Below are 25,767 nucleotides of genomic sequence, written 5' to 3' on the forward strand. Positions count from 1 at the left end.
CGGTTCTCAATCTGTGGGGTGCGCCCCCCCCGAAGTAAGAAAAAAGGGGGCGCGAATGTTGCCATATGTGGCGTAATTTCGCTATTCGTAGGGAAATTTTAAACTTGTAGCGGTGTATCGGCAGCAAAAAATATAGGAATAAATTCTATTAGGATTTCAAAAAACGTTAGGGGGGCGCAATTAAAACTGTTATGAAAACTCGGGTCGCAAATACTTAAAGGTTGAGAAATGCTGGGTTAAGTGATGTGCTTTATGCTACACAATGAGTCACTAGTGGGAATCGGTTGTCTTATATACTGTATAAGCCAAAAGAATTATATATTTTATTTGGCGAACTTTGTAATGTTAAATTATAGCTTATTATCTGTATTGTGAGAAATGTTTACCTTTATCCTTAGTATTATTTGGGCGTTCTCATAAAAAAAATCATGTATGTTAACAAAAAGTTGGAATGTTAGTCTGAATGTCAAACTAGGAAAGATGTGATAAAAAAAAACAATAGATATTAATAGCATACAAGTTGACACATTAATATACTTAAACTGTCAAAGTAATAAGATTTATTTTAACTTTTTTTAATAGAAAAAATATGGGCTTTTTAATGTCTAAGTCCTTGGATGAAAATATGAAAAAACAACAGGAATTTATGCTACTTAATTCCCGGCTACAGGTAGGACTACTTTAATTACTAACTTGTTTCCCATCCATGTACTTAGGGTATTCTTTCTTTTCTGTATCCTTATGTAAGTGTAGCCTTTAGATTGGAAACTGTGTCATGTAGAGCTGTTGTCACCTGTACGTAAGCAGAGCTTAAAATTTAGATTAGGGTAATGCAATGCTGATAAATGTTTTCAGTCATTGACTAAATATCTATTTGCTGTACAGAAGAAGAGGTGGCTGGGTCACGATGAACCTCTTAAGGTGAAAGAACAGTGGTCCTTGGGGGAGTGCCACATATCAATATGAGAATTAGAGGCAAAGCATCTGGGCATTTGAGTCCTGTCTCAGTACATATAATAATATATCAGCACTTCATGCGTAGAAAGTGCTCTGTAATGAAAATGGTAGACCCACTTTTAGCCTTTTCTGTTTGGTTAATGTGAAAAGATCTGATAGTCTGTTCTTACCGGAAATGCTTAGTCTTTCTGTTAAACTTGCAGATTCAGAAAAATAAGTACAGTGTGGTATGTTTTTCATTAATTGCTCCTTACATAACTCCTGGATAACCATCTTTTGCATTTAACAAACTTTATATAATGTGTATATAATATATGATATGTGTGCTATATCAATTTAGCAACAGATAACCACAAATAGATGCTCTGCAAAAACAAACCATTTAGAAAATATCTGTACCTGTAATTATTCATAGCCAGTACAATTAGGTAAATGAATACAATCCATTAGAGCATCCCAAAGGTTTGGGGGAAGCTACAGGATCTACAAATTGTGTTTTATCAAATGTCTTAATGTTGTTAATGTTGTCCTTTTCCTGAGTTGCCATTAGATAATCAGCATATATTACTTATTGCAAGTTTTAATAAATTTCTAAATAATGGTACATTCTACCACCAATCCCCTTACCATCTTTTCCATAAATAGGAGAGATATGAGCAAGCAAGGAATGTGAAAAACCCTTCGTGTCATGGTTGTGCAAGGGTTTCACCCTTCGTTTTTGTTTTGTCCTTTTTGAGTTTTGTTTCTGTTAAATTGATTTTTAATTGTTAATTATCTTCTTTTTCTTCATTCTATTAGCATGATTAATTTCAGTTTGTGTTCTGTTAATTGTGTAATTTTTGTTTATAGTTAGGTTTAAGGGTGAGATCCCTGATTGACTAAGTTAGCCTTAGTTGAAGTACCTAAGGACAATACTGACAAAGAGGTGTATGCTATAGGGGTAAATTCCATTACTATGGAATAAAAGCAAAATTGAGTTTTTCAACTATAGTAATTCTGTGGTGGGTTGGCACCCTGCCCGGGATTGGTTCCTGCCTTGTGCCCTGTGTTGGCTGGGATTGGCTCCAGCAGACCCCCGTGACCCTGTGTTCGGATTCAGCAGGTTGGAAAATGGATGGATGGATGGAACTATAGTAATTGTAAATGTGAATCATAAGTGTTACTTTTAAACACCACACAGTTACTTTACAGATACTTTAATCAAAAGTCTTAAAGATGTATCTTTCTTTAAAAAGAGTTTTTAATTTCGTACAGGCTAATGTACCACACTCATCCCTTATCTTTGCTTTTTGGAGCTGAAATGGTGATTGGATATAAACATATTATGCGTCATTCTGACGTAAATTGGCTAACAAGAAGACACAGTAAAATACACAAATATACCCAGAAATAAATGTTAACAATTCCTGAAGCAACATATTTCTGTCTTGGCAAAATAACTGATGGATGCACTACTCATTCCCCATCTGACTTATTTGGCTGACATTTTCAGTGAAATCAGTGACCTGAAAACACCACTTCAGGGGCAAGGTGGACAAGCTCAAAGACAACATAGTTCTCAAAGGAAATGTCAGTATTTGGTGGGGGGGAAAAGAATGAGTAAGCATGAGAGATTTATTTTTGTCATGGGTCTGTCGCATATCTATTAACGTGTATCTTCATACTGCACAAGTTTAAAAGTTTTTCCTCACGTCATTTACTATGGGTGGTAGTATAATATTGCAGGTGGTCACAGGAAGAAAAAGAAATTGGTAACCACATGCTTAAGTTATAGTGGACAGGGTACTGGACAGTTTTGAAATTTTCTTAGTCTTTGAAAAAGTTTGAATATTTGAAGTGAAAATCAACAGCTATCCTTGAGTGTTGTTTCCATCCCTATAGAGAACTGTTATATAAAAAATATAATATCATGATGAGAAGACCTGGGGACCTGGGTTCGCTTCCCGGGTCCTCCCTGCGTGGAGTTTGCATGTTCTCCCCGTGTCTGCGTGGGTTTCCTCCGGGCGCTCCGGTTTCCTCCCACAGTCCAAAGACAAGCTGGTTAGGTGGATTGGCGATTCTACATTGGCCCTAGTGTGTGCTTGGTGTGTGGGTGTGTTTGTTTGTGTCCTGCGGTGGGTTGGCACCCTGCCCGGGATTGTTTCCTGCCTTGTGCCCTGTGTTGGCTGGGATTGGCTCCAGCAGACCCCCGTGATCCTGTGTTCGGATTCAGCGGGTTGGAAAATGGATGGATGGATATCATGATGATGGTGTAATAATATTATAATTAAAAATATATACTTATAAGAAAAATATGAACTTGGAGAGAAAAAATACCAATTGTTATATTTACTGAACATTGAAATGAGTATAGATAAAATCTAAGAAATTCTGGCCTGTTGGTCTTAGGAAATACTTGTGTAAAGTAGATGACCGAGTTAAAAGGATAATCTTGCTTGAGATGGAATGGGGCTGAGTCATGCTGGAAAAGGACTGGTATGAAGGAGGGAGCTGACTTATTCCATTGGTCCACTATGTACGGTATATCAAGGAAGCTAGGCTAAGATAAAGACAGAGTTAACAAAGAAGCTTCATCTCTCTTCATTTTCCAATCTGAGAAGAGACCATGTCATTGCTCCCTCCATTCAAAGGCCATGCAGTAGCAAAGACCAAGACAGAACCACTTATAGTTCAAGCAAGATTAACTTATTTATTGCCGACACTCACATTTGTATTCAGCTTATGCAGTATTATGGCCATTTTATCTATAATATGAAATGAATAAATGTTTAACTTTCCTGCCAATTCTGTTTTTTTTTCTTGCTGCCGGAGGTCATAGATATAAAAGGTGGTGTAAAACGTGAGGGCTATAGCATTTGAAGTGTTGAACTGCAGTAGCAGTCAACCCTGACAGAGTGGTACGAAATACCATTGGTATTTGCATCATTCTACACAGTAAAGGTAAATAAGGTCACCCTAAAGCCCTACTGTGACAAAACAAAAGACATATGAAGTTGGGATGTTTATGTATTCTTTTTTCATAAACTGACTCTAATAATAAAAGTAGAATATAGCACAAATATTGCATTTCTGTCATTCAGTATGCGTCTATTTGAGAATTACACATCTCATTTACAGGACTCCTTCCTGTAATCTTGTCTTTTTTCTGACTCTTTAGTCATCCTACTTCTAGATGGTCTTATCTGCTTTCTCCTTGATTATTCCTTTTTCCACCATTCTTTAAACCACATTTAGTGAAAGTGCAAAAACATTGACACCTCCACAACTGACTTGAAATACAAGCAGTATTTCTGTGCGGTGTTTATAGAATTTGAAAGAAATAATGACAATATGTGGCATGGCATCAGGACAGTACAAAAGATACAAAAATACACCATGACATGATAATTAAGTCAGAGTTTTACTTGCCTAACAATAATGAGGAATTGTTAATAATAGATGCATATTGCTCAAGGCTGGTAAAATCTAAACACTGAGATGAAATTAAAGCCATCCTATGTGACCAACATGTATTTGGAGCTTGTATCACATAAAGTGCTCTTCATTAACCAGCTTTCATTTGGTGTGCACAGTGTTATTTCAAAAATAAAATGAGATAGGTGAAGAAATAATGTGTAACATATAACAAGAATTTACGTATCTGGAAGTCCAATGAACATAGCAATTCCATGTGTCATCTTCATGAAATTGAGTTGAGATTTCAAAATTAGTTACCATAAAATTGTTTTTTGTAAATATGACCATGTTGAGTGTAGTGATTTTTATTGATCTAAGTTGAATGTCTTTGTGTTAGGCAGTCTTGGTTCTCTGGGCCCCACTGTAGGAACAAGTGTTTGGTATGTCTTTACATTTACACAAACTCTTTCAATTTAGATTTCTTACCTTTCACCTTGTAAAATATTTGACAGAGTAAGATTTGTTTGTTTAATTTAAAATATCACCACACATTCATGGAGCGTTGTTATTTTTAGATCACATTGCTGTATTTAGCCTTAACTCAAATTGTGCATCCGGCGCCGCCGTGAGCGGCAGCCTTTTCAGCAGCTCCGTGTATGACTGTATATGTATGTGTACTTTTCTACTTTTATTTTTCTATTTTTATTTATTGATCACTCCTACCACTTTATTTTATGTGGATTCCTTCCCTGGACACACTTACTTTTACAACGTGGGCATGGATTTTAACACGCCGAGACTCGCCTATTCAAGTACTCAACTTCGGGCGCTGAGAACAAATGCCAGTGCCGGTGTGGTTCCATATTTACCCGACGAGGTAAGAAGGCGGTATCGTGGCAGCAGAGCCGGCACTAAGCTAAAAAAGAAGCGGCTTGCGAGAAAGTGGCGTTTCAAGCCTTCGGTGCCTTCTGTGATTCTGGGGAATGTAAACTCAATCTCAAATAAGATCGACGAACTGGCTGCGCTGGTGAAAAATGTAAGGACCTACAGAGAATGCAGTTTGTTGTGTTTCTGCAAAACGTGGCTAAATAACACCATCCCAGATGCCAACGTGGAGCTACCCGGGTTTAGCACAGTTAGAGCGGACAGAGATGCAAGTACCTGTGGTAAGCACAAAGGAGGAGGACTCGCTGTCTATGTTAATACACGGTGGTGTCACTCTGGACATGTTAACGTCAAAATCTCCACTTGCTGCAGGGATATCGAACTGTTGGCCGTAAGTTTACGTCCCTACTATTTGCCCAGAGAGTTTGGACATGTCATTGTTGTTATTGTATACATTCCTCCTCGGGCAGACGTGGAGTCAGCGAGTGACATCATCCATTCCGCTGTTGCTAAGTTACAAACGCAGCACCCTGAGGCGCTTGTGCTAATCGCTGGAGACTTTAACCATGTGACGCTGGACAAAACATTGCCTGCATTCTCCCAGTATGTGGACTGTAACACCCGGGGAAATAAGACTATTGATTTACTGTATGCAAACGTTAAAGACGCATACAGCGCCACCCCGCTGCCTGCGCTTGGGAAAGGAGATCATAACCTGGTTCAGCTTCAGCCTCACTATAAACCAAAAGTTAGAGTCCTACCTGTAAACACACGATCATTCAGGAAGTGGACCCCGGAGGCTGAGAATACTCTGAGAGAACTTTTTGGAACTACAGACTGTGATATCCTGCAGGGATCTCATAATGAGAACATTGAGGAAGTTGTTGACTGCACTACTGACTATATCAACTTCTGTATGGACATTGTAGTTCCAGTAAGAACAGTACGCTGCTATGCTAACAACAAGCCATGGATTACAAGTGACATCAAGGGCCTTTTGAATCAGAAGAAAAGGGCTTTTAAAGACGGTGATCAGCATGAGCTCAAGCGCGTGCAGAAGGAACTCCGAGTCCAACTCAGGGCAGCGAAGGAGCAGTACAGGAGAAAGCTGGAGCAGAAGTTGCAGAATAACAGCATGAAGGAAGTGTGGGATGGGATGAAGATCATCACTGGCTGCAGCTCGAAGCGGGGTACCACCATTGAGAGAGACGTGAAGAGAGCAAACCAAATGAACAACTTTTTTAACAGGTTTGACCACCCTAACCCACTCTCACTCTCACCTCGGAGTACTGCACCCTCCACACATCCTTCTGCTGATACCAGCATAGGAAAAACATCCCCACCCATAATAACAACAGCGCAAGTGAGCAGAGAGCTGAGGAGACTTCGTGCCAGCAAAGCAGCGGGTCCAGATGGAGTATCGCCACGACTGCTGAAGGTCTGTGCATTGGAGCTGGGGGGTCCTCTACAGCGCATCTTCAACCTGAGCCTGGAACAGGGGAGAGTCCCGAGGCTTTGGAAAACATCTTGTATCACCCCAGTCCCAAAGGTATCACGTCCTAGTGAGCTGAATGACTTTCGGCCTGTTGCTCTGACATCACATGTGATGAAGACCATGGAGAGGCTGCTGCTTCACCACCTTAGGCCACAGGTTCAACACGCCCTTGACCCTCTGCAGTTTGCATATCAGGAGAAGGTGGGAGCGGAAGATGCCATCATCTATATGCTACACCGATCCCTCTCTCACTTGGACAGAGGCAGTGGTGCTGTAAGAATTATGTTTCTAGACTTCTCTAGCGCCTTCAACACAATCCAACCTCTGCTCCTTAGGGACAAGCTGACAGAGATGGGATTAGATTCATACCTAGTGGCATGGATCGTGGACTATCTTAAAGACAGACCTCAGTATGTGCGTCTTGGGAACTGCACGTCTGACATTGTGGTCAGCAACACAGGAGCGCCACAAGGGACTGTACTTTCTCCGGTCCTGTTCAGCCTATATACATTGGACTTCCAATACAACTCGGAGTCCTGCCATGTGCAAAAGTTCGCTGATGACACTGCTATCGTGGGCTGTATCAGGAATGGGCTGGAGGAGGAGTATAGGGACCTAATCAATGACTTTGTTAAATGGTCCGACTCAAACCACCTACACCTGAACACCAGCAAAACCAAGGAGCTGGTGGTGGATTTTAGGAGGCCCAGACCCCTCATAGACCCAGTGATCATCAAAGGTGACTGTGTGCAGATGGTGCAGACCTATAAATATCTGGGAGTGCAGCTGGATGATAAATTAGACTGGACTGCCAATACTGATGCGCTGTGCAAGAAAGGACAAAGCCGGTTATACTTCCTTAGAAGGCTGGCTTCCTTCAACATCTGCAATAAGATGCTGCAGATGTTCTATCAAACAGTTGTGGCGAGCGCCCTCTTCTACGCAGTGGTGTGCTGGGGAGGCAGCATTAAGAGGAAAGACGCCTCACGCCTGGACAAACTGGTGAGGAAGGCAGGCTCTATTGTTGGCATGGAGCTGGACAGTTTAACATCTGTGGCAGAGCGAAGGGCGCTCAGCAGGCTCCTATCAATTATGGAGAATCCACTGCATCCACTAAATAATGTCATCTCCAGACAGAAGAGCAGCTTCAGCGACAGACTGCTGTCACTGTCCTGCTCCACAGACAGATTGAGGAGATCGTTCCTCCCCCAAACTATGCGACTCTTTAATTCCACCAGGGGGGGTAAACGTTAATATTTAACATTATACATAGTTATTGTCTGTTTTTTTCACCTGTATTATTATCATTCTTTAATTTAATATTATTTATTGTATCAGTATGCTGCTGCTGAAGAATGTGAATTTCCCATTGGGATTAATAAAGTATCTATCTATCTATCTATCTATCTATCTATCTATCTATCTATCTATCTATCTATCTATCTATCTATCTATCTATCTAACTGTTTAGTTTTTCATAAAACCTACTGGTTTTTTCACTTGAACAAAACTTTTGCTGATTTCTAAATTTGTACTTAGAAACATTTTTTTAAGAATGTGCTATTGGTTGATTATAAAAATAATAAATTGCATTTGTATTTCTGCATATCATAATTTATGCCTCTTTTTAGTTGGAATTTGGTAAATATTTTTTAACAGAATGCCAATACAAAGCCAAACAGAAAAGAGTAGTCATTGTTTGAAGTGTAGTTTGGTCAAAAAACAATAGTTTTTTTTATCATTATAAGGCCCAGATTTTTCATAGAAGATATTAGAGTAGTTTTATAAAGCATATCTAACAAACTCAGATTGATTACCTGGGATCATTTAGCTAGTCAGACATTGATTTTTTTTTCCTGAGATATCCGTTTTAAAAGAATTTCAATACACTTCACAGGTTTCAGCTCTTCTTATAAGGCACAGTGACAAGAGGCAGGGCAGAAAGCCTGATGATTCATTTACTGTACTGTACTGTAGTGTTCTTTGGTACTTTAGTTGTTTCTGTATTCCTAATGCCTTTCCTTTAGTGTTTAATTTGTTTTTGTAGATGTTGACTGCATTTTCTGTAATGTTTTTGTTTGTTGCCTTTTATGTTGCTTCTTGTGAGTTATCACAACAATATAACATTCTGCATTGTTCCTTCCTTGTTCACATATTGTTGAAAATAAATTATTGGAAAAATGTTTTTTTATTTTAAAATTAACATATTATTAGAGGCAACAGAATATAGGATAGAAAGCCACAATTATAAGTTGTAAAATGTGCAATGAAATGGTAGACCATTAAAACAGCAATGAAAAAAACATAAAAATAAAGTTTGAATATTCATAACTGTCAAAAAATAGTGGATAGACGTAATTCTTTGTTTTGTGACGTCCTCACAAGTAAATATGAGTAGGTCATATGATAGAAAATATTAGCAAGTTTCACATCTTGTTATTCAAATTGGAAATTATAGGAGTATTGTGCTAGAAAGATTAAAAAGATGTGTGGGAAAAAAACAATATCCATGACTGAATGACTTTAGCACTCAATTCATAAAAAAACACTGGAGACCACAAAGGTTTAAAAACTATTTTAGCTGTGTTTCTTATAACCTGTACACCAAATTTACATACCTTTACGAGAAGTGGTCTCACAAGTACATTGTGCAACTTATGCATAACATTTCTTACTGTCGTTAGTTTTGGGTCTCATTTTATCGATGTACCTTGGGTTCAGAAAGAGGCAATGAGCAGTGATGAGAGACCTTCTAGCTTTTTAAGAACTGTAGACAGGTTAAAGGGACATAGCACAATGTTGCCTGGTGAATACTAGAATTTAAAGATAACCTCAGCCCAAAAAAACTAACCCAGGCAAATAATTGTCACATCCCACCAAGGACAAGCAAGCTGAGAGCACTATACCTGTGCCTAACCTATACCAGTTCCAAGCTGAAGAAGAAAAGCTAGTTACATTATTAGTTAGAAATTATGTTTAGATTTTGTTTATGCTCCTATTATTACTATTAGATTTCTGCCTATAATAAAATGTTAGTCATTTTATTAATTTGAATATGAAATTTCCTGTTCTGCTTCAAACTTTTCAAGGTGTTCAAGACCCGTGGCCATGCCAAATAGGCACACCTTGACATTGTTACTAATGATTTTGCAATTGGTATTGAATCCGTGGCTAACCATCCAAGAGACTCGTGTGTGTGTGTGTGTGTGTGTCATATTCCAGTTAATCACATCATCATACGCTCCTCTAGTTTAATTAATAGAAACGTTATAATCTATTTCTTGATTACTTTAAATGTTTTATTTTTTTAAAATGAAGTGGTGATAAATGATGTTCTTTAATGGACTGAACTATAGTTGAAAATCAATCCTTTTGTCATTAAAGATTGAGTTCTGGCAGATCATTATGACTTGATTAAGCTGGTTAAATTCTGAATACAGTTTTCTTCCACATGTAACAGGTATACTGGAATATTTATTTGCAACCTCCTACTTATTAATAAAAATACGACAATGACATATGTATATGCTATACACTGAGGAAAGACAGAAATACAGTAATTTCTGGTATGACTAATGTACTTTAATAAAAATTCTTTTTGTTTTAGCCCTTTGATCAGCAATATATGTTGTACATTTAAGCAATGCATCTTGCCAAACATATGAAAGCCTTTTTTTTAACCTAATGAGTTCAACATCTTTCTGGCATGCAAGAAGGGGCCTGAGTTGCCTCGAAAGCTTGCATATTGTAATCTTTTTAGTTAGCCAGTAAAAGGTGTCATTTTGCTTGGCATGCATTGAAAGCTTAAGCAAGGTTTCAGCAGTATGGAAGGACAAATGACCATCCAAAGTCTGATCACAACAGAACGGGACCAATACATTACTTGGTCAATCTGGGAAATTATTTTAGGACTGCCACCAATACTGTGCTGAAACTTCAGGCTGCCACAAAACACACATCAGTTACATTTACCTATTTGGCTGATGCCTTTATCCAAGATGATTTACAATTGGTTACATTTCTTTTTTTGGTTTTCCAATTGGAGAACAGACAGGACAAGTGAATTGCTGATGGTCACACAGAGTCAGTAGCAGGATTTGAACGCACAAACTGAAGTCCAAAGCCTTATCCACTACTCCACACTACTTGTCAGTAACAGGACTGTGAGGGACAGGATCCATGCTGCTGGATTAGAGCAATGCAGCCTGACAGACACCCTCTTGTAACTCCTCGTATTTGTGTGCCCCTACAGAAGGACAATTCCAGGTCACACAAACAGCTGCTGTTCTCAAAATTGTTCGGAGTAATGCTAGTATGCAGGTGTTGCCTTTAATAAACAGCGAAGTAATGAGAAAAAATCTTTATAGTAGTTCTTAGGAAAAATTGCTCTCATGAGGTAAGCCAGATCCCAGAGGTTATGTATCTAATGCCACCCTTCAGCAACCTACATCAGCTTCTTCTTCCAGGAATGAGTTCTTGGAATTTAAAATATTACATCTCTCTCAACCAACCACATGAAGGTACACCATTTCATAAACTGAAAGTGCTCATGATCCACAATTTTAGATTATTAAGCACCTTTATTCACTTTTACTGTCAATGTCTTGTCAGTAATGGCCAGCAGCATCAGATACAAAGAAAAAAATAAAGGGAGTAATTTCTCATAAGCACACTGTTTTTCTTGATGACTATTTGCTAATATCCTAAGTTGGAAAGCATGAACTGCAAATCAGTTTACTCTTCAACAAATCAAGGCTAGCTTGTCACAGCTAAACAACCCAAGTATGGTCATTTTTGCCATTTAGTACAAAACGTTTCATAATACAATAGCTAATAAATAATAAGGGGATAAAGCAGCAGTCACTTTACGGCATTTATTCTGAGTTCATGGTTTTAACTCTTTTAAACTTAACTGTCTGTTAACAATAAAATTAAAGCCAACAATGGAGCAATCTTTCATCTTCCTGATGAAATAGTTATTTTAATAAGACACTAAGTTTAGAAAGATAAAACTGGAAACATTAATCAGTTAATGGGTTTTCAAACAAAATGTAAAACTTCTGTATACTTTAATATAATTAAATAGAGAAAAAAAGTAATTTATTTGCATATGGCATTGCAGGAACTGAGAGTGAGGACCACTGATATTAAAATAATCAATGATTAATTGAAAATATCCATCGGTGTAAATGGTCTACTTGTAAGGGAAGGATCTATAGCCTGTACCAGCAGTAATCCAATCTCAAACATTACAGTATATTCGAAGGAGCATTTAAGCTTGAGAGAATCTTTGAGGAATGTAGAAGTAACATGTGGAGAAACATGAAAATCCTTACTTTTGCAATCCAGGTACTGTCAGGTGGTAACACTGCCTGCCAAGTCACTCATAAAATGTGAACAATACATTGTGTGATTGCTTTATCAGGCACAATTACCTAATTGTAAATAGGTGTTCATTTTGTCACAGAAGACCTTTTATTTATCAGGGCAACAAACTCAAAAAAATGGCTAAAGTGTGGCAGAGGGATTCTGGCTCATATTTTGACTTGCAAATTTGCTATAATTATCTATCTCATTTCAATTTACTATGCTTGCTGGGATTGACATCTTTTAACTGAAAGCTACTGTATTAAGTTAAAATCACTTTCACATTCACATCAGGGCAACAAACTCAAAAAAATGGCTAAAGTGTGGCAGAGGGATTCTGGCTCATATTTTGACTTGCAAATTTGCTATAACTATCTGTCTCATTTCAATTTACTATGCTTGCTGGGATTGACATCTTTTAACTGAAAGCTACTGTATTAAGTTAAAATCACTTTCACATTCTTGAACTTTCCTTGTTTTGTTATTGAGTGTTATATGCTTAAAAACCCTTATGCCCGGAAGGGATGCACTTTATTGGCAACAATGTTTAAATATCTTGTGCCACTCAAATGTTTACCTACTTGTATCAAAGAAACTACAACATACAACATTACACCACTAACAGCATTTGATTTTTCCGTGACATGAGTGGACTATGAATGGTAAATGTATTTTAATGTCTTTATCATAACCACACTTGGCCTTTTCTAAGTACATATCGTTATGGGTAAAAACTCAAGGAAAGTTGACTGTCCTGCTCTCATCATACCTGCCAATCTGCCTCTCACCACGTGCTGCATTCAAAGTCAAATAAATCTTCATTTTTGCCCATTCTTCTTCCAAATTGCACACATGCTGTATACTATACAATTTATTTGTTCCTGCTTCTGTGCATTAAATACAACTGTCCATATATGCTATATGACTCTGTTACTGATTCAGCATTTGATTACTGTATGTGTGAAACGTAGGTGACCTAAGAAAGTTACCAATGTAAATAACATATTCATGTTATTTAAGTCTTTCATACTTCCCAGTACTGCTGCATTGCAACAACTAGATGTTTTTTCATTGGACATTTCAATACACTTAAGCAGTAAACAATTTGTTATTGAGAAAGCTGAAACTGCAAAACCTGGCTTTTTAACAAAATACAGAATGGACTAAAATGTCTTAATTATAGCTTAGAAATGAAGCATAATCATTTTTATAAAAACATGTCACTTTTTGGGTGTTTGTCAGGGCTCAAGCCACAGCAAGACAAGACCATTTCCTGCCTTGACCCTGGCTCTTTAAATAGTTCAGGCAGTTTTATGCCATGTAATTATAACGTCTGATCTTTGACTTGTATGGCCATATTTGTAGATATTATTTTTGAATACTTTGACCATGTGCCATGGTTAATATACAATATTTTTTGACTTTTAGTAATCATTTTAATTGTATACATCTTTCAACAGAGTACTTTCTTTATTCTACTTCTGAAGCAGGATGTCCACTCACAAGTGCCATGGTAATAGCTGGTATTACTTTGATCTTAAATTAAAAATCTAGATATCTTTGATTTAGCAACATCTTTGAATTGGTAACCTCTTAAAGTTAATGGAAGTGTTGTTGGGCTTCTAATTACAGTTTCCGGTGGAGATGAATGGCATTATTGCTGCTTTGTAGTGCTGCAGGTTTCATCACGAGATGCTGTGGGCTTTTACTGTACCTATTATATTTGTGCCTGAAAAGATAGAGCTTGAAGTCATTTAATACATTGTGAATTAGTTGCAGGAAACAGGCAGCTACTAAACTTTATAAAATTGGCATTCATTACACTGGAGCATTGTCCTGAAGGCAAGTGCTAATTATTTTTCCAAGGGCCTCCAGGTTATTCAATACAGTGAAAATGACTTTGTTTGTTTTACCAGGTAAACATATTTTTGGATCTCTTGACGCCTGTTCTGGTGAACCTGAGATTAAATTGTTCTGAATATACCCTCCATTTTTGACAGGAAGGAGAGAAACAGTTCAGAGTTAGTCAGGCATTTTTAATTAAATATTGGCTGCAGTTTATTACTTGAACTTTTGTTGCACTTGTTTCAAAAATTCACAAGTAATACAGATTTTACCATTCAGCTCGACTCAAACCTAACATACACCTACCGTAGCGACTGGCAGCTTACCTTGTTTTTTTTAGAATATATACAGTCATATGAAAAAGTTTGGGAACCCCTCTCAGCCTGCATAATAATTTACTCTTCTTTCAACAAAAAAGATAACAGTCTTTCATTTCCTAGGAACATCGGAGTACTGGGGTGTTTTCCGAACAAAGATTTTTAGTGAAGCAGTGTTTAGATGTATGAAATTAAATCAAATGTGAAAAACTGGCTGTGCAAAAATGTGGGTCCCCTTGTAATTTTGCTGATTTGAATGCCTGTCACTGCTGATTACTTGCAACACCAAATTGGTTGGATTAGCTCGTTAAGCCTTGAACTTTATAGACAGGTGTGTCCAATCATGAGAAAAGGTATTTAAGGTGGTCAATTGCAAGTTGTGCTTCCCTTTGACTCTCCTCTGAAGAGTGACAGCATGGGATCCTCAAAGCAACTCTCAAAAGTTCTGAAAACAAAGATTGGTCAGTCTCGTGGTTTAGGGGAAGGCTACAAAAAGCTATCTCAGGGGTTTAAACTGTCGGTTTCAACTGTAAGGAATGTAATCAGGAAATGGAAGGCCACAGTTGCTGTTAAACCCAGCAGGTCTGGTAGGCCAAGAAAAATATAGGAGCGGCATATGCGCAGGATAGTGAGAATGGTTACAGACAACCCACAGATCACTTCCAAAGACCTGCAAGAACATCTTGCTGCAGATGGTGTATCTGTACATCATTCTACAATTCTGCGCAATTTGCACAAAGAACATCCGTATGACAGGGTGATGAGAAAGAAGCCCTTTCTGCACTCACACCACAAACAGAGTCACTTGTTGTATGCAAATGCTCATTTAGACAAGCCAGATTCATTTTGAAACAAAGTGCTTTGGACTGATGAGACAAAAATTGAGTTATTTGGTCATAACAAAAAGCGCTTTGCATGGCGGAAGAAGAACACTGCATTCTAAGAAAAACATCTGCTACCTAATGTCAAATTTGGTGGAGGTTCCATCATGCTTTGGGGCTGTGTGGCTAGTTCAGGGACTGGGGTCCTTGTTAAAGTCGAGGGTCGGATGAATTCAACCCAATATCAACAAATTCTTCAGGATAATGTTCAATAATCAGTCACAAAGTTGAAGTTACACAGGGGCTGAATATTCCAACAAGACAATGACCCAAAACACAGTTCGAAATCTACAAAGGCATTCATGCAGAGGGAGAAGTACAATGTTCTGGAATGGCCGATACAGCCCCCTGACTTGAATGTCATTGAAAATCTATGGGATGATTTGAAGCAGGCTGTCTATGCTCAGCAGCCATTAAATTTAACTGAACTGGAGAGATTTTGTATGGAAGAATGGTCAAAAATACCTCCATCCAGAATCCAGACACTCATCAAAGGCTATAGGAGGCATCTAGAGGCTGTTATATTTGCAAAAGGAGGCTCAACTAAGTATTGATGTAATATCTCTGTTGGGGTGCCCAAATTTATGCACCTGTCTAATTTTGTTATGATGTATATTGCATATTTTCTGTTAATCCAATAAACTTAATGTCACTGCTGAAATACTAGTGTTTCCATAAGGCATGTCATATATTAAAAGGAAGTTGCTACTTTGAAAGCTCAGCCAATGATAAACAAAAATCCAAAGAATTAAGAGGGGTTCTCAAACTTTTTTATATGACTGTAGTTGTTTGAAACTGACATGCAGTGCTACCTTAGGACCTTAACGCTCCTGAGCTTAGTTTACTCTCCTATGAGGAAATTTATGACTGCAACTGCACATATTTTTGTCTTATTTTTGATAACAGTGCTAGTATTTTGAAAGAGGAGTTAGACTGAATTTTAATGCAATAGATACACCAATCAGCCACAACATTCATACTACTGACAGGTTAAGTGAATAATATTAATTATTTAGTTAAAATGGCATCTTTCAAAGTGTGGGATAAATTAGGCAGCAAGTGCATGTTCAGTTCTTGAAGGTGATGTGTTGGAAGCAGGAGAACTAGCGTAAGGATCTGAACGACATTGACAAGAGCTAAATTTTCATGGCAAGATGACTGGGTCAGAGTTTCTTCAATATGGCAGGCAGGTCTTGTGGGGTGTTCCTGATGTGCAGTGGTTAGTAATTACCAAAAGTGTTCCAATGATGGACAACTAGTAAAGCGTTGGTAGGGTCATGCAGCTTGCTGCACATGGGGCTTTGTAGCTGCAGTCCGGCCGGTGTGCCCATGCTGACCCTTGTCTATTGCCAAAAGCACCTACAATGGCATGGGAGCATCAGAACTGGACTGTAGAGCAATGGAAGAAGGTGACCTGGTCTGATGAATCTCGTTTCCTTTTAGATCATGTGGATGGCCGGGTGCATATACATTGTTTCCCTGAGGAGGAGTTGGTAGCAGGACTATATGAGGCAGTGGATGCTCTGGGTAATATTTTTCTGGTCCTGGCATTCATGTTACTTTGAAACATACCACCTACCTACAGTTTATTGTAGACCATGTACACCATTTCATGGCAATGGTATTCCCTGATGGCAGCAGCTTCTTTCAGTAGGATAATGCATCTTTCTACAATGCAAAAATTATTCAGCAATGGTTTGAGGAACATGACAAAGTTTACAAGGTGCTGACTTGGCCTCCAAATTCACCAGTTTTCAATCCGATTTAGCGTGTGTTTAAGGTGCTATAAAAATAAATCCAATCAATGGTGGCTCCACCTTGCAACTTACAGGACTTGATTTGCAGCTAATGTCTTGGTTCCAGATACCACAGAAAAGATTCAGAGGCCTTGACAGGTCAGAGCTGTTTTGGCAGCAGGAGGGGGATCTACGCAATATTAGGCAGGTGGTTTTAATGTAATGGCTAATTGGTGTATATATGTTAGGGCTGTTGATGTTAATTCGATAACGCTAGCAATTAATTTCAAAGGTACAGTATAATGCATTATTTTTACATAATTGCATTTATTACATGCTTAAAAGTTATCAAAAACAGAACTCAACATTGAAAATGATGACCCTAAAACGGTACTTCTCAAACAGTTTTCTTCTAAAGCCTTCCTAAGCCAAAACAGTGATCCTCACAGCCCTCTCCCCCACCCCAATAAATCAAATTTAAAGGAGAACAAAATGTTATTAAAAATCCTTTGGCTGTGGCTATCAGCCTTGAGTACTGTACATCTTGAAGTAAAATTAATCCCATCTGAATTGGGCATTATACATATTGATTCACTTGTGTACTGAGACTAAGCTCTGTTTTTAGCAAACTGAAAAACTAAAAGGAACTTTCCTCCATGAAAAAGTGAGGAAACCACAGTGAGGAAAAGAAGGGACACTTCTAAGTCAGAATATTAAAGGGTAGCTTGTTCTAGTCTCTTAACAACTTGAGGCCCTCATATCCCTCAAGGCTATCACTTTCAGCTCCTAGAATGTTCAAATCAAACAACTTATTGCACCATGCCCCTGTTGGGGTCCTGCATCCCCAGTTTGAGAAGCACTGCTCTAAAAAAGACACTAAAATTTCAAAATAGACTTTGAGTTGTTTTTTTCTTTTTTTTTTTTTTGCCTTGGAGTCATATGTAACTTGAATTAAATTTCTACTAATTTTGATTTGGATTCATATGTAACTGTACATTTTTTTTATAAATTGAGAATATAGAAAATGTGGGTTTTTTAATATTTATTTCTTATCAAGCCATGCCACTGTTCTTACATTAAAAATATCTGTTAAAAAATTGATATACATAAGAAAAACTAAAACACATACACTACCCAAAAAAAACTCTGTACTCACTTTTTAAAATCCTCAGATTATATATTAGGGGAGTAGTGCGAATTCAGATATATCTTCTTCAGTTGTGCTTAGTAAGAGTTCAGTACTTTACATCCAAAAAAGTAGTACTTCAAAGTATTTCAATTCCTGGAGGTGGCATGCCAAGAAAAGATGTTGAAAACCCCTGACCTAAAGGTATTGTGTAGCATTTGATTATATATGTGTCAGTAGTCTACAGTAGTTAAGCATTTTTTTGATTAGCAGGTCTACTGTTATACAGAATCATGCAGTGTAGCTGCTGATAGCTGCAATTAAGATCCAAAATTCTGTTACTCTTCACAGCATTGACTTTATGTTAGTGGGGTACTCTGACCAGAAGGTAGAACATTTTGGTGGGCCATAACGTAAAGTTTGGGAATATCTCATCCAAGCTCTTCCTTTAATGATGGCTGAGAATGATGGAATTTGTGATGTTTGCCTTTGATTTAAAACTCTTCCAGGCAGTTCAAAGAACAAAATTGTACTTGTACAAATAGTGTAGGCAATTTCAAGTATCATAGAAATACAGTGTCCTTGGCTTGCCACATAAGAGCAAAGCATGCATGATGCCAATGTTTAAAACTGACACTAGGCAGCCAACTCTGCGGCAGACTACAATCCATGAATCTACAACTCAACTTACTGAATGTCCATGACTTAAACAAAATCTAAAGTATTAACTGCTGCTATTTATTATAAAATGGAACACATCAGACTGCAGATCTCTAAATATATACAGTAGTTGAAGATACAGAGCTGAGAGACATCAGTCAGTGAGGTCTGACAATTTTTACACATTACCTTCACATGGGACAAATGTGTCACATATCAAGGAATTATATGAAAGACACAACTCTTTACAGTTTGAGTAGCTAAGGAGTTATACAGCAGTCACATTCAAAGGGGACTACTAGACATTGCTAAACTAACTAGGTTAAACATGTGTTTGATTAAGACTAACTGAGTGACATTGTGCAATTGATAGCAATTAAACCTAATCAACTATAATATAAAACACTAAGATGTGTGCGTGTGTGTATGTGTGTGTCTAGTCTCTCAGAGCAGTCTGATTGGTCAGTTTGACTTTGGAAACAAAATCAAAAGAGGAAGTACAAGTGTGAGACACACAAGGAGGAGGATTAGAGGTATAGGAGGCATGCTGAGAGTCGCATTCGATGGTGGGGATGTATGTAAACAAACAGGAGGTGAACAAGACACATCGAAATGACAGAGTCTGAGAAGCAGGCTTTAAGGAAACCTTCTCAATGGAGGGAGCGTCATTCAAGAGAGGGTCAGGCACACGAGGATACAGAGGAAAGGTGTTGAAAGTGGACGTAGGGCAAGAGATATCAAAATATTCTTTTAAATTTATTCTATTATCTGTCTTTTATCCTGGCTAATATTATGTCATTATCCAACCCGCTATATCCTAATGCATATCCCCCCTCACGGGGGTCTGCTGGAGCCAATCCCAGCCAACACAGGGTGCAAGGCAGGAACAAATCCCCAGGCAGGTTGCCAGCCCACTACAGGGCACACGCACATACACACCCACACACCAAGCACACACTAGGGACAATTTAGGATCGGCAGTGCACCTAACCTGCATGTCTTTGGACTGTGGGAGAAAACCAGGGCACCCAGAGAAAATCCACACAGACACAGGGAGAACATGCAAACTCCACGCATGGAGGACCCGGGAAGCGAACCCAGGTTTCCTTACTGCGAGGCAGTAGTGCTACCACTGCGCCACCGTGCTGCCTGGCTAATATTATGTGTGGTATGTAATTAAAATAATTAAGACTGATCTTATGTATTTTTTAGTAATGTTTCTTTTGTATCATTACAGTACATTATGCATTGATATTAGGTCTTTCCCAGTGTTGCAAATTAGAAATTAGATATTAATGCATGTTATTTATGTTTCCGATTTTCCAATGAATTAGGATTTTTTTTTATTTTATAGCTGACTTCACAAGTATCAATATACTTAACAAATAAATTTTGCATTTTTTACATTTTTTGATGAACATTTTTAATTTTAAATGTTGCTGCATCTTTTATATTCAAAGGTTCCCCTAGTACTGTGTGTCTTCACTCTTTTAACCAAATATTAAGAGAGGTTTGTTTATTTTTTTGCAGCTTTACAGTTTGAATATGCTGCTGACTTACAAACTTAAAAATTGCAGGCTAGTCAGCAGTGCACTGTGTAAATTATAATGAAGGTATATATTACCATTTAACCATCCATACTTTATTGAGAATGGTTATTTTGTTTTTTTACTTTTATTACTAAGAATATCCGTTGGCGTTTGGTGTAGGGATGGGTACAAAATTCACGTTTTATGCAAATGGAAATTCTAATTAGTACATGTGTCTTGATATCACTGGGTATTAAAATGAGAAGTTACTTACATCTTGAGCATTTACACAGTACACATTTTCTCATGATTGTCCTTGAAGTCGACTATCTTCATTGTTTATTTATTGTATGTAATATACACATACTGTAAAATTAGATTGTATCCCCGCTTATCTTTTGTCATGGGTTTTTAATTGCTAAATAATTAAATGCCAAGTTCAATATATCAAATTTAAATATTGTAACATTGTCACTTTTGAATAAAACAGACTGTGTGTGGAATGACTAAGTGTTCCAAGGTGAAGGATAATTATTGTTCCATTTGTGTCATCTGTCTCATTGAGAGTTAACAGGCAGGCATTTAGCCATTAATTTGGGCCTTGATTTAAAAGCTGTTCTGTACCATATGTGAGCACATAAATGAACACCTCATTTGTCACCTTATCAAAGTCCAAATTATTAGATCTTTCTTGTCATATGTGAAAGAATAAAGATGTCACTTATCAAAAGTATGATCTATTCTGACATATGTGAGGGAATAAAGACATTAACTTGATATAGGAGGAAATCTTTTTTGAAAAAAGCTAGAACTGCCATAGAAACCTAAAAATGAGCTCGAGAGTCATTTTTACATTTATTGTATAATTATGTTGTTAATGCTGTTATGCTTTTATGCTCTTTATACTTTAATACATAACTGTGTTTGTTCAGCCTCTGATCGTTTTCCAAACTTGTATTAATTTTTTTAAATGTTCAATTGTAAATGTGAAAACTTGGCCTTGTTTTCTACCTTGGTTATGACATGGCACCAAGATATATATCATTTATATTTGAGCACACATTATGCACATTTAAATAAAGTCAAGCTTGAATATATTATTAACAATGCAGATTAGGTAAAAACTCTACAACTGGTGCTGATATATGTCTGTATGGTGAGAAGCTGAAGCTTTTGGGGCTGATGGGGGAAAATAATAAAGCTCCCAGTTTTTATTCCTGTGTGCACTTTTGCTAGTAGCTGACTTTTTATCAAAATGCTTGTAACATGCTCATGGTATCTGTGGCTTATATTTAGACACAGCACCAAATATGCTATGAACTTGTTATGACTCTGGCTATTCATTTCACAGTCACCTGCACCATATGCACCTATCCATCAGTTACCCTTTGCTTATTTCCTGTAATCTTTTTGTGGCCTTTAAAATGTCACTTCTGTCTCATCAACATGACAATTCTTCATGGTTTGTCGCCTTCTTAAGTTCTTCTGCTGATGATTTGTTTGCATTTTGCTCTTGGTGCCTCTATTTCTACCTTTTTTGGATTTCCATCACTTTTACTCCGTTGTAAGCAAAGGCATTAGTTGTAGTAAAGGTTACATGTGGAGCGAGCTGTTGGTGAACTGCCTGAAGCCTTTCATTTTGTTCTAGAGAGGTTGCCCTGAGTAATGTTTACTTTAGCACCCTTTGTCATTTATGTCATCTGAAATGAAAGACACTGTTAAAATGAGTCATTGATCCTAACATTAAAAATGTATTCAGTACACCAAGTATTTAGGAGTAATTTTTATGTTGACAAAAGTATCAGGTATCCAATTTTCTCTACAGTGGAAGATTCAATTAATGCACAATAAGTGAAAAGTACTATATAGTTTTTTTAATAAAAGAAGAAATGTTAATTTCTCAAAGACCCTATGTTGACTTTGCTGTGTAAAAACTTAAAATGCAAAGTCAACCAGCCTTCATTTTGGTTGTGCAGATAAGAACAGTTTCAGCATGTATATGAAAATGGGAAAATACACAAAAATTAATTTCATTCTGAAAACATTCTAAGTTTCAGCTCTTGATCAATCAAACATTGTGAATTATAAATTGATGTTACAGTGAACCTTTGACTTAATACACTGGTAGGGGAAAGGGGTGTGTGATGCCTCATTGCCCAGTTCATACATTCTATGCATTTGCAGCAACTAATACACTGCTATAGCACCCACAAAGGGGGCTTGTTTGGATTATTAGCCAATGTGCTTTTATTAGTAAGGAGCTGTCTGTTTGCCATCCTTTTAAAAAGTCATGCTCCTTATTGGTGGCCTCTTTAATCCTCATTTTCGAATGGCTTTGGTTTTTTTGCACTTGGAACAAGAATGTTCTGCTACAGTTGCTCATCACTTAAAAAAGTTTTGCAGATGCTAACTGCATTTAGCTTATCGCCAAGGAATACTATAATAGTTCATGCAGATTTGATTTTCTACATTAACCTATGAAACATATATGTAATAAAAACGAATGTTATACTATGGCATCTTTCTGCTACTCATGTCAAAATGCTATTTTAAGATTAGGTTTTCTTGTGGTATGGTGTCAGCAATACCAGCTAGTTGAATGCATTTTCTTGTTTTTATTGTCGTTTTTATTTTTTCTTACCATTTGTTTTCTGTTTCTCTGGTTATGTTACATTGCACGCTGGGTACTTAATTGGCTTGGTCGGCTCAGTTTGTTATGGAATAGAGTCCTGATTACATTGTCTTAGTAAACGTTTTTCTTCACTGCAAAAAGATAGTCCTAGAACTGTTCACTCTACTTTAATTTTCTAATTCAGTTTGATATGTGCAAGTACTTTCTATATCTGTAGTCATGTGTTTTCCCATTGTTTTCTTTGTATTTGTATTAGTTTAAGGGTGTTTACACTTTTCTTAGCACGTCTGTTGGTCATAACAGTATGTAATCACTTTTTTCTCTATTGTTCCATTGTGTGCACAACCAAGAAAATTGATTTATTGTTAAAACCAGCACTTAATTTGTGCTGGAGCTGGCCATTGCCCAGCTCTGGTGCTGCAGACTTTGAGCCCTCTGTGTGCTGGGACCACCAAATTTCATTCCAGAGCCCCAAACTACATTTTGTTTTGAACGTTTTGCTATGATTAAATACACAAAGTTTATTACGCAGGTTTTATTTAAAAATCTAAAGTTTGCATCTTACATCTATCTGTTTTTTGATTGTCTAATGTGAAACAGAAAAACCTTCACCAAAAAACATTGGAAGTTCCATAAATTGAAAAAAATCATCAGGTCAGTGTAGACAAAAAGAATAGCTGAATTTGGTGCAATAGGTGGAGATGCTGCCATAGCGGCCAAGAGATCAATGAAACAGGAGATGGGCAATGGCACAAAGACGCATCACACAAGGTTGAGGAGAGTGAAAACTCCAAAACAAATGTGCTGCACAGTGTGGACAGTGGGACAGTTAAAGATTGCAAGATAGCCAAATGAAACATTAATTTATGAATGTAGTAATAATTTAATGTATATATTAAGCCAATGATTGCCTAAATTGCCATTGTGAGTGCACCCCCATTCCACCCACTTACAATTAATTTACAAATTAGGCACTGCTTAAAACAAAACTTAAGTAGCTCTGCTTGAATTTGTGGCCAAGTCTACTGCTTTCCCACCTGTTGAAAATGTTTTAATTTAGTGACATAAGAAAATAATTATCTGGGCACACCCAGATTTTGAAGCATTAGATGGAAAGTCAGTCAGTCAAGGATAAACAAATTTTGTTTAGACTCATTGTGATTTAATCGACTGTATAAATTTATTTTTGGAAACGAGCAACATTCTGGGCGTAGAGATTTTGTCTGTTATGTTAAAAATGCTGGGGTGCATTAAATTAGGAGTGTGACTCTAATCTCTCTTTTGATACTATTTTTCAGGGGATTAGTTGTGTCTCTGCTCTCCTCAACTTCAAATTTTGTTTCCTTAGTCTTTCTAAAAAGCTGCTGATACTCATCAGTTTTTGTACAGCTTTTGATATATTACACATACGAAAATAACCTGATGAACATCAAGGCTTCTTTTTACGTACCATTGCCTTTGGATGTTTTGTGGTCCCAAGAAGTTTCCCTTTTAATTTTCTAAAACCAACAACCAGTTTGAAAGTGCAGCCAGTATTTTACAAACAAATTTTATCTGTACACATTGGCAGTACAGGCAAAATACTGTATAAAAGGAAGGCAACCCAGCGTATTGTCAAGCCTGGGTCTCAAGCACTTTGGCACAACTGAAATTTGCTTCCTAGTAATAGTTTTTAGGATGCTAACAGCAAAAGACAACTTGATATCAGAAAAGTAGGCACCGAGTCACTTTAACCTTTTAATGACTTATGAACTGAATTCCCTCATAAAACCAATTGCTATGAAATAGATTTCTTATCTTTTCATTCAAGTATTGAAGGAAACCTAGAGCCAGCAGTTAGCATTCTTTATCAATGATTCTATGCTATAACCTTAAAAAAAGCACAGTAGCAGAACAGAAAAATAATTCATGTTTCATATCCAGAGAATGCTGCAGATAAAGCCATTGTGTGCATGTTTGATCATTTTTTATAGGAAGCACTTGCCTGATTCCTTCATCTCTACCAAATTTATTGCTGTTATTCACCCACATTGTGATTTTTATCTTGCCTTTTTAAAATTGGTTTACTTTCCGATTTTTTTTTTACAGTACTATATTAAATTTAATGGCCACACTTTAATTTAGGTGCCTAATATAAACTTAATTAGTCTATATACATTTTATTAACTATGCTAGTAAAAAAAATTTAATTATCAGTAAAAATAATAAGACTCTTGAAATAAGAGTGTAATTTTTCATTGTTTTATATCGTGCTGAACGTGTTTATATTTTATAATGTGCGGATTGTTCTTGGATGCTTGTAATGAATATCTAAAGTAATACCTATTTATAATGTTATTTCATTTTTTCTCTCTGTATCCTCAACCCTATTTTCACAAAGAGGCTGAATAAACTTTGAAAATTACAGTTTTTTGCTAATATTGCTCACACAGCCCAGCCATTTATTTGCATTTGCCTTATGTTAAACTGGCAAATTGTCCTTACAGTTGCCAACCACAAGGTTGTATTTTTTGTTCATGCCACATTATGGACTTCCATAAAGTTTAAGCCTCCTTTTTTAAATTTCCGAATCAATGAAAGTATTTTTTTATTAGCTGATGTGTGGTGAGCATAGTGGCACAAGAATGGCTGCTTTTGCAACATCCAGGTGAATGCTACATATTGGGGGTGGCTGAAGAGGTTCTCCGCTGTCTACATAAAACAGTTTTGAGTTTTTTAGAATAACACTAGATAAATTAAAAATGTGTAATTATCGGTGAATATGTTGTCCTTTGCAAACATAATTGTATCTATCCATTAGCCTACTCATTTTCAATGAAGCCTACCAGAGCAGCCACTGCCCCAAGTTAAGAGCCTGCCTTGGAGAGACATCAGCTGATTACTTACCATTCTATCTAAATTAAATGTGAAATGGTGTGTGATTTCCTCAAAAGTATACATG

At 37.1% G+C, this 25,767-nt stretch overlaps 1 protein-coding gene across 1 annotated transcript in view; it reads left to right on the forward strand.

The window, feature by feature from the left end:
- plgrkt (plasminogen receptor, C-terminal lysine transmembrane protein) overlaps window positions 1–25,767 on the forward strand; it is a 66,813-nt gene that overhangs the window by 7,945 nt on the left and 33,101 nt on the right. Inside the window, exon 2 of the mRNA XM_028804944.2 lies at window positions 583–670. Within this exon, the coding sequence (XP_028660777.1) occupies window positions 590–670 (81 nt within the window). The 5' untranslated portion in view covers window positions 583–589. The remainder of the gene's footprint in view (window positions 1–582; window positions 671–25,767) is intronic.

The sequence above is a fragment of the Erpetoichthys calabaricus genome, chromosome 7, assembly GCF_900747795.2.
Source record: "Erpetoichthys calabaricus chromosome 7, fErpCal1.3, whole genome shotgun sequence".
NCBI classification, from domain to species: Eukaryota; Metazoa; Chordata; class Cladistia; order Polypteriformes; family Polypteridae; genus Erpetoichthys; species Erpetoichthys calabaricus.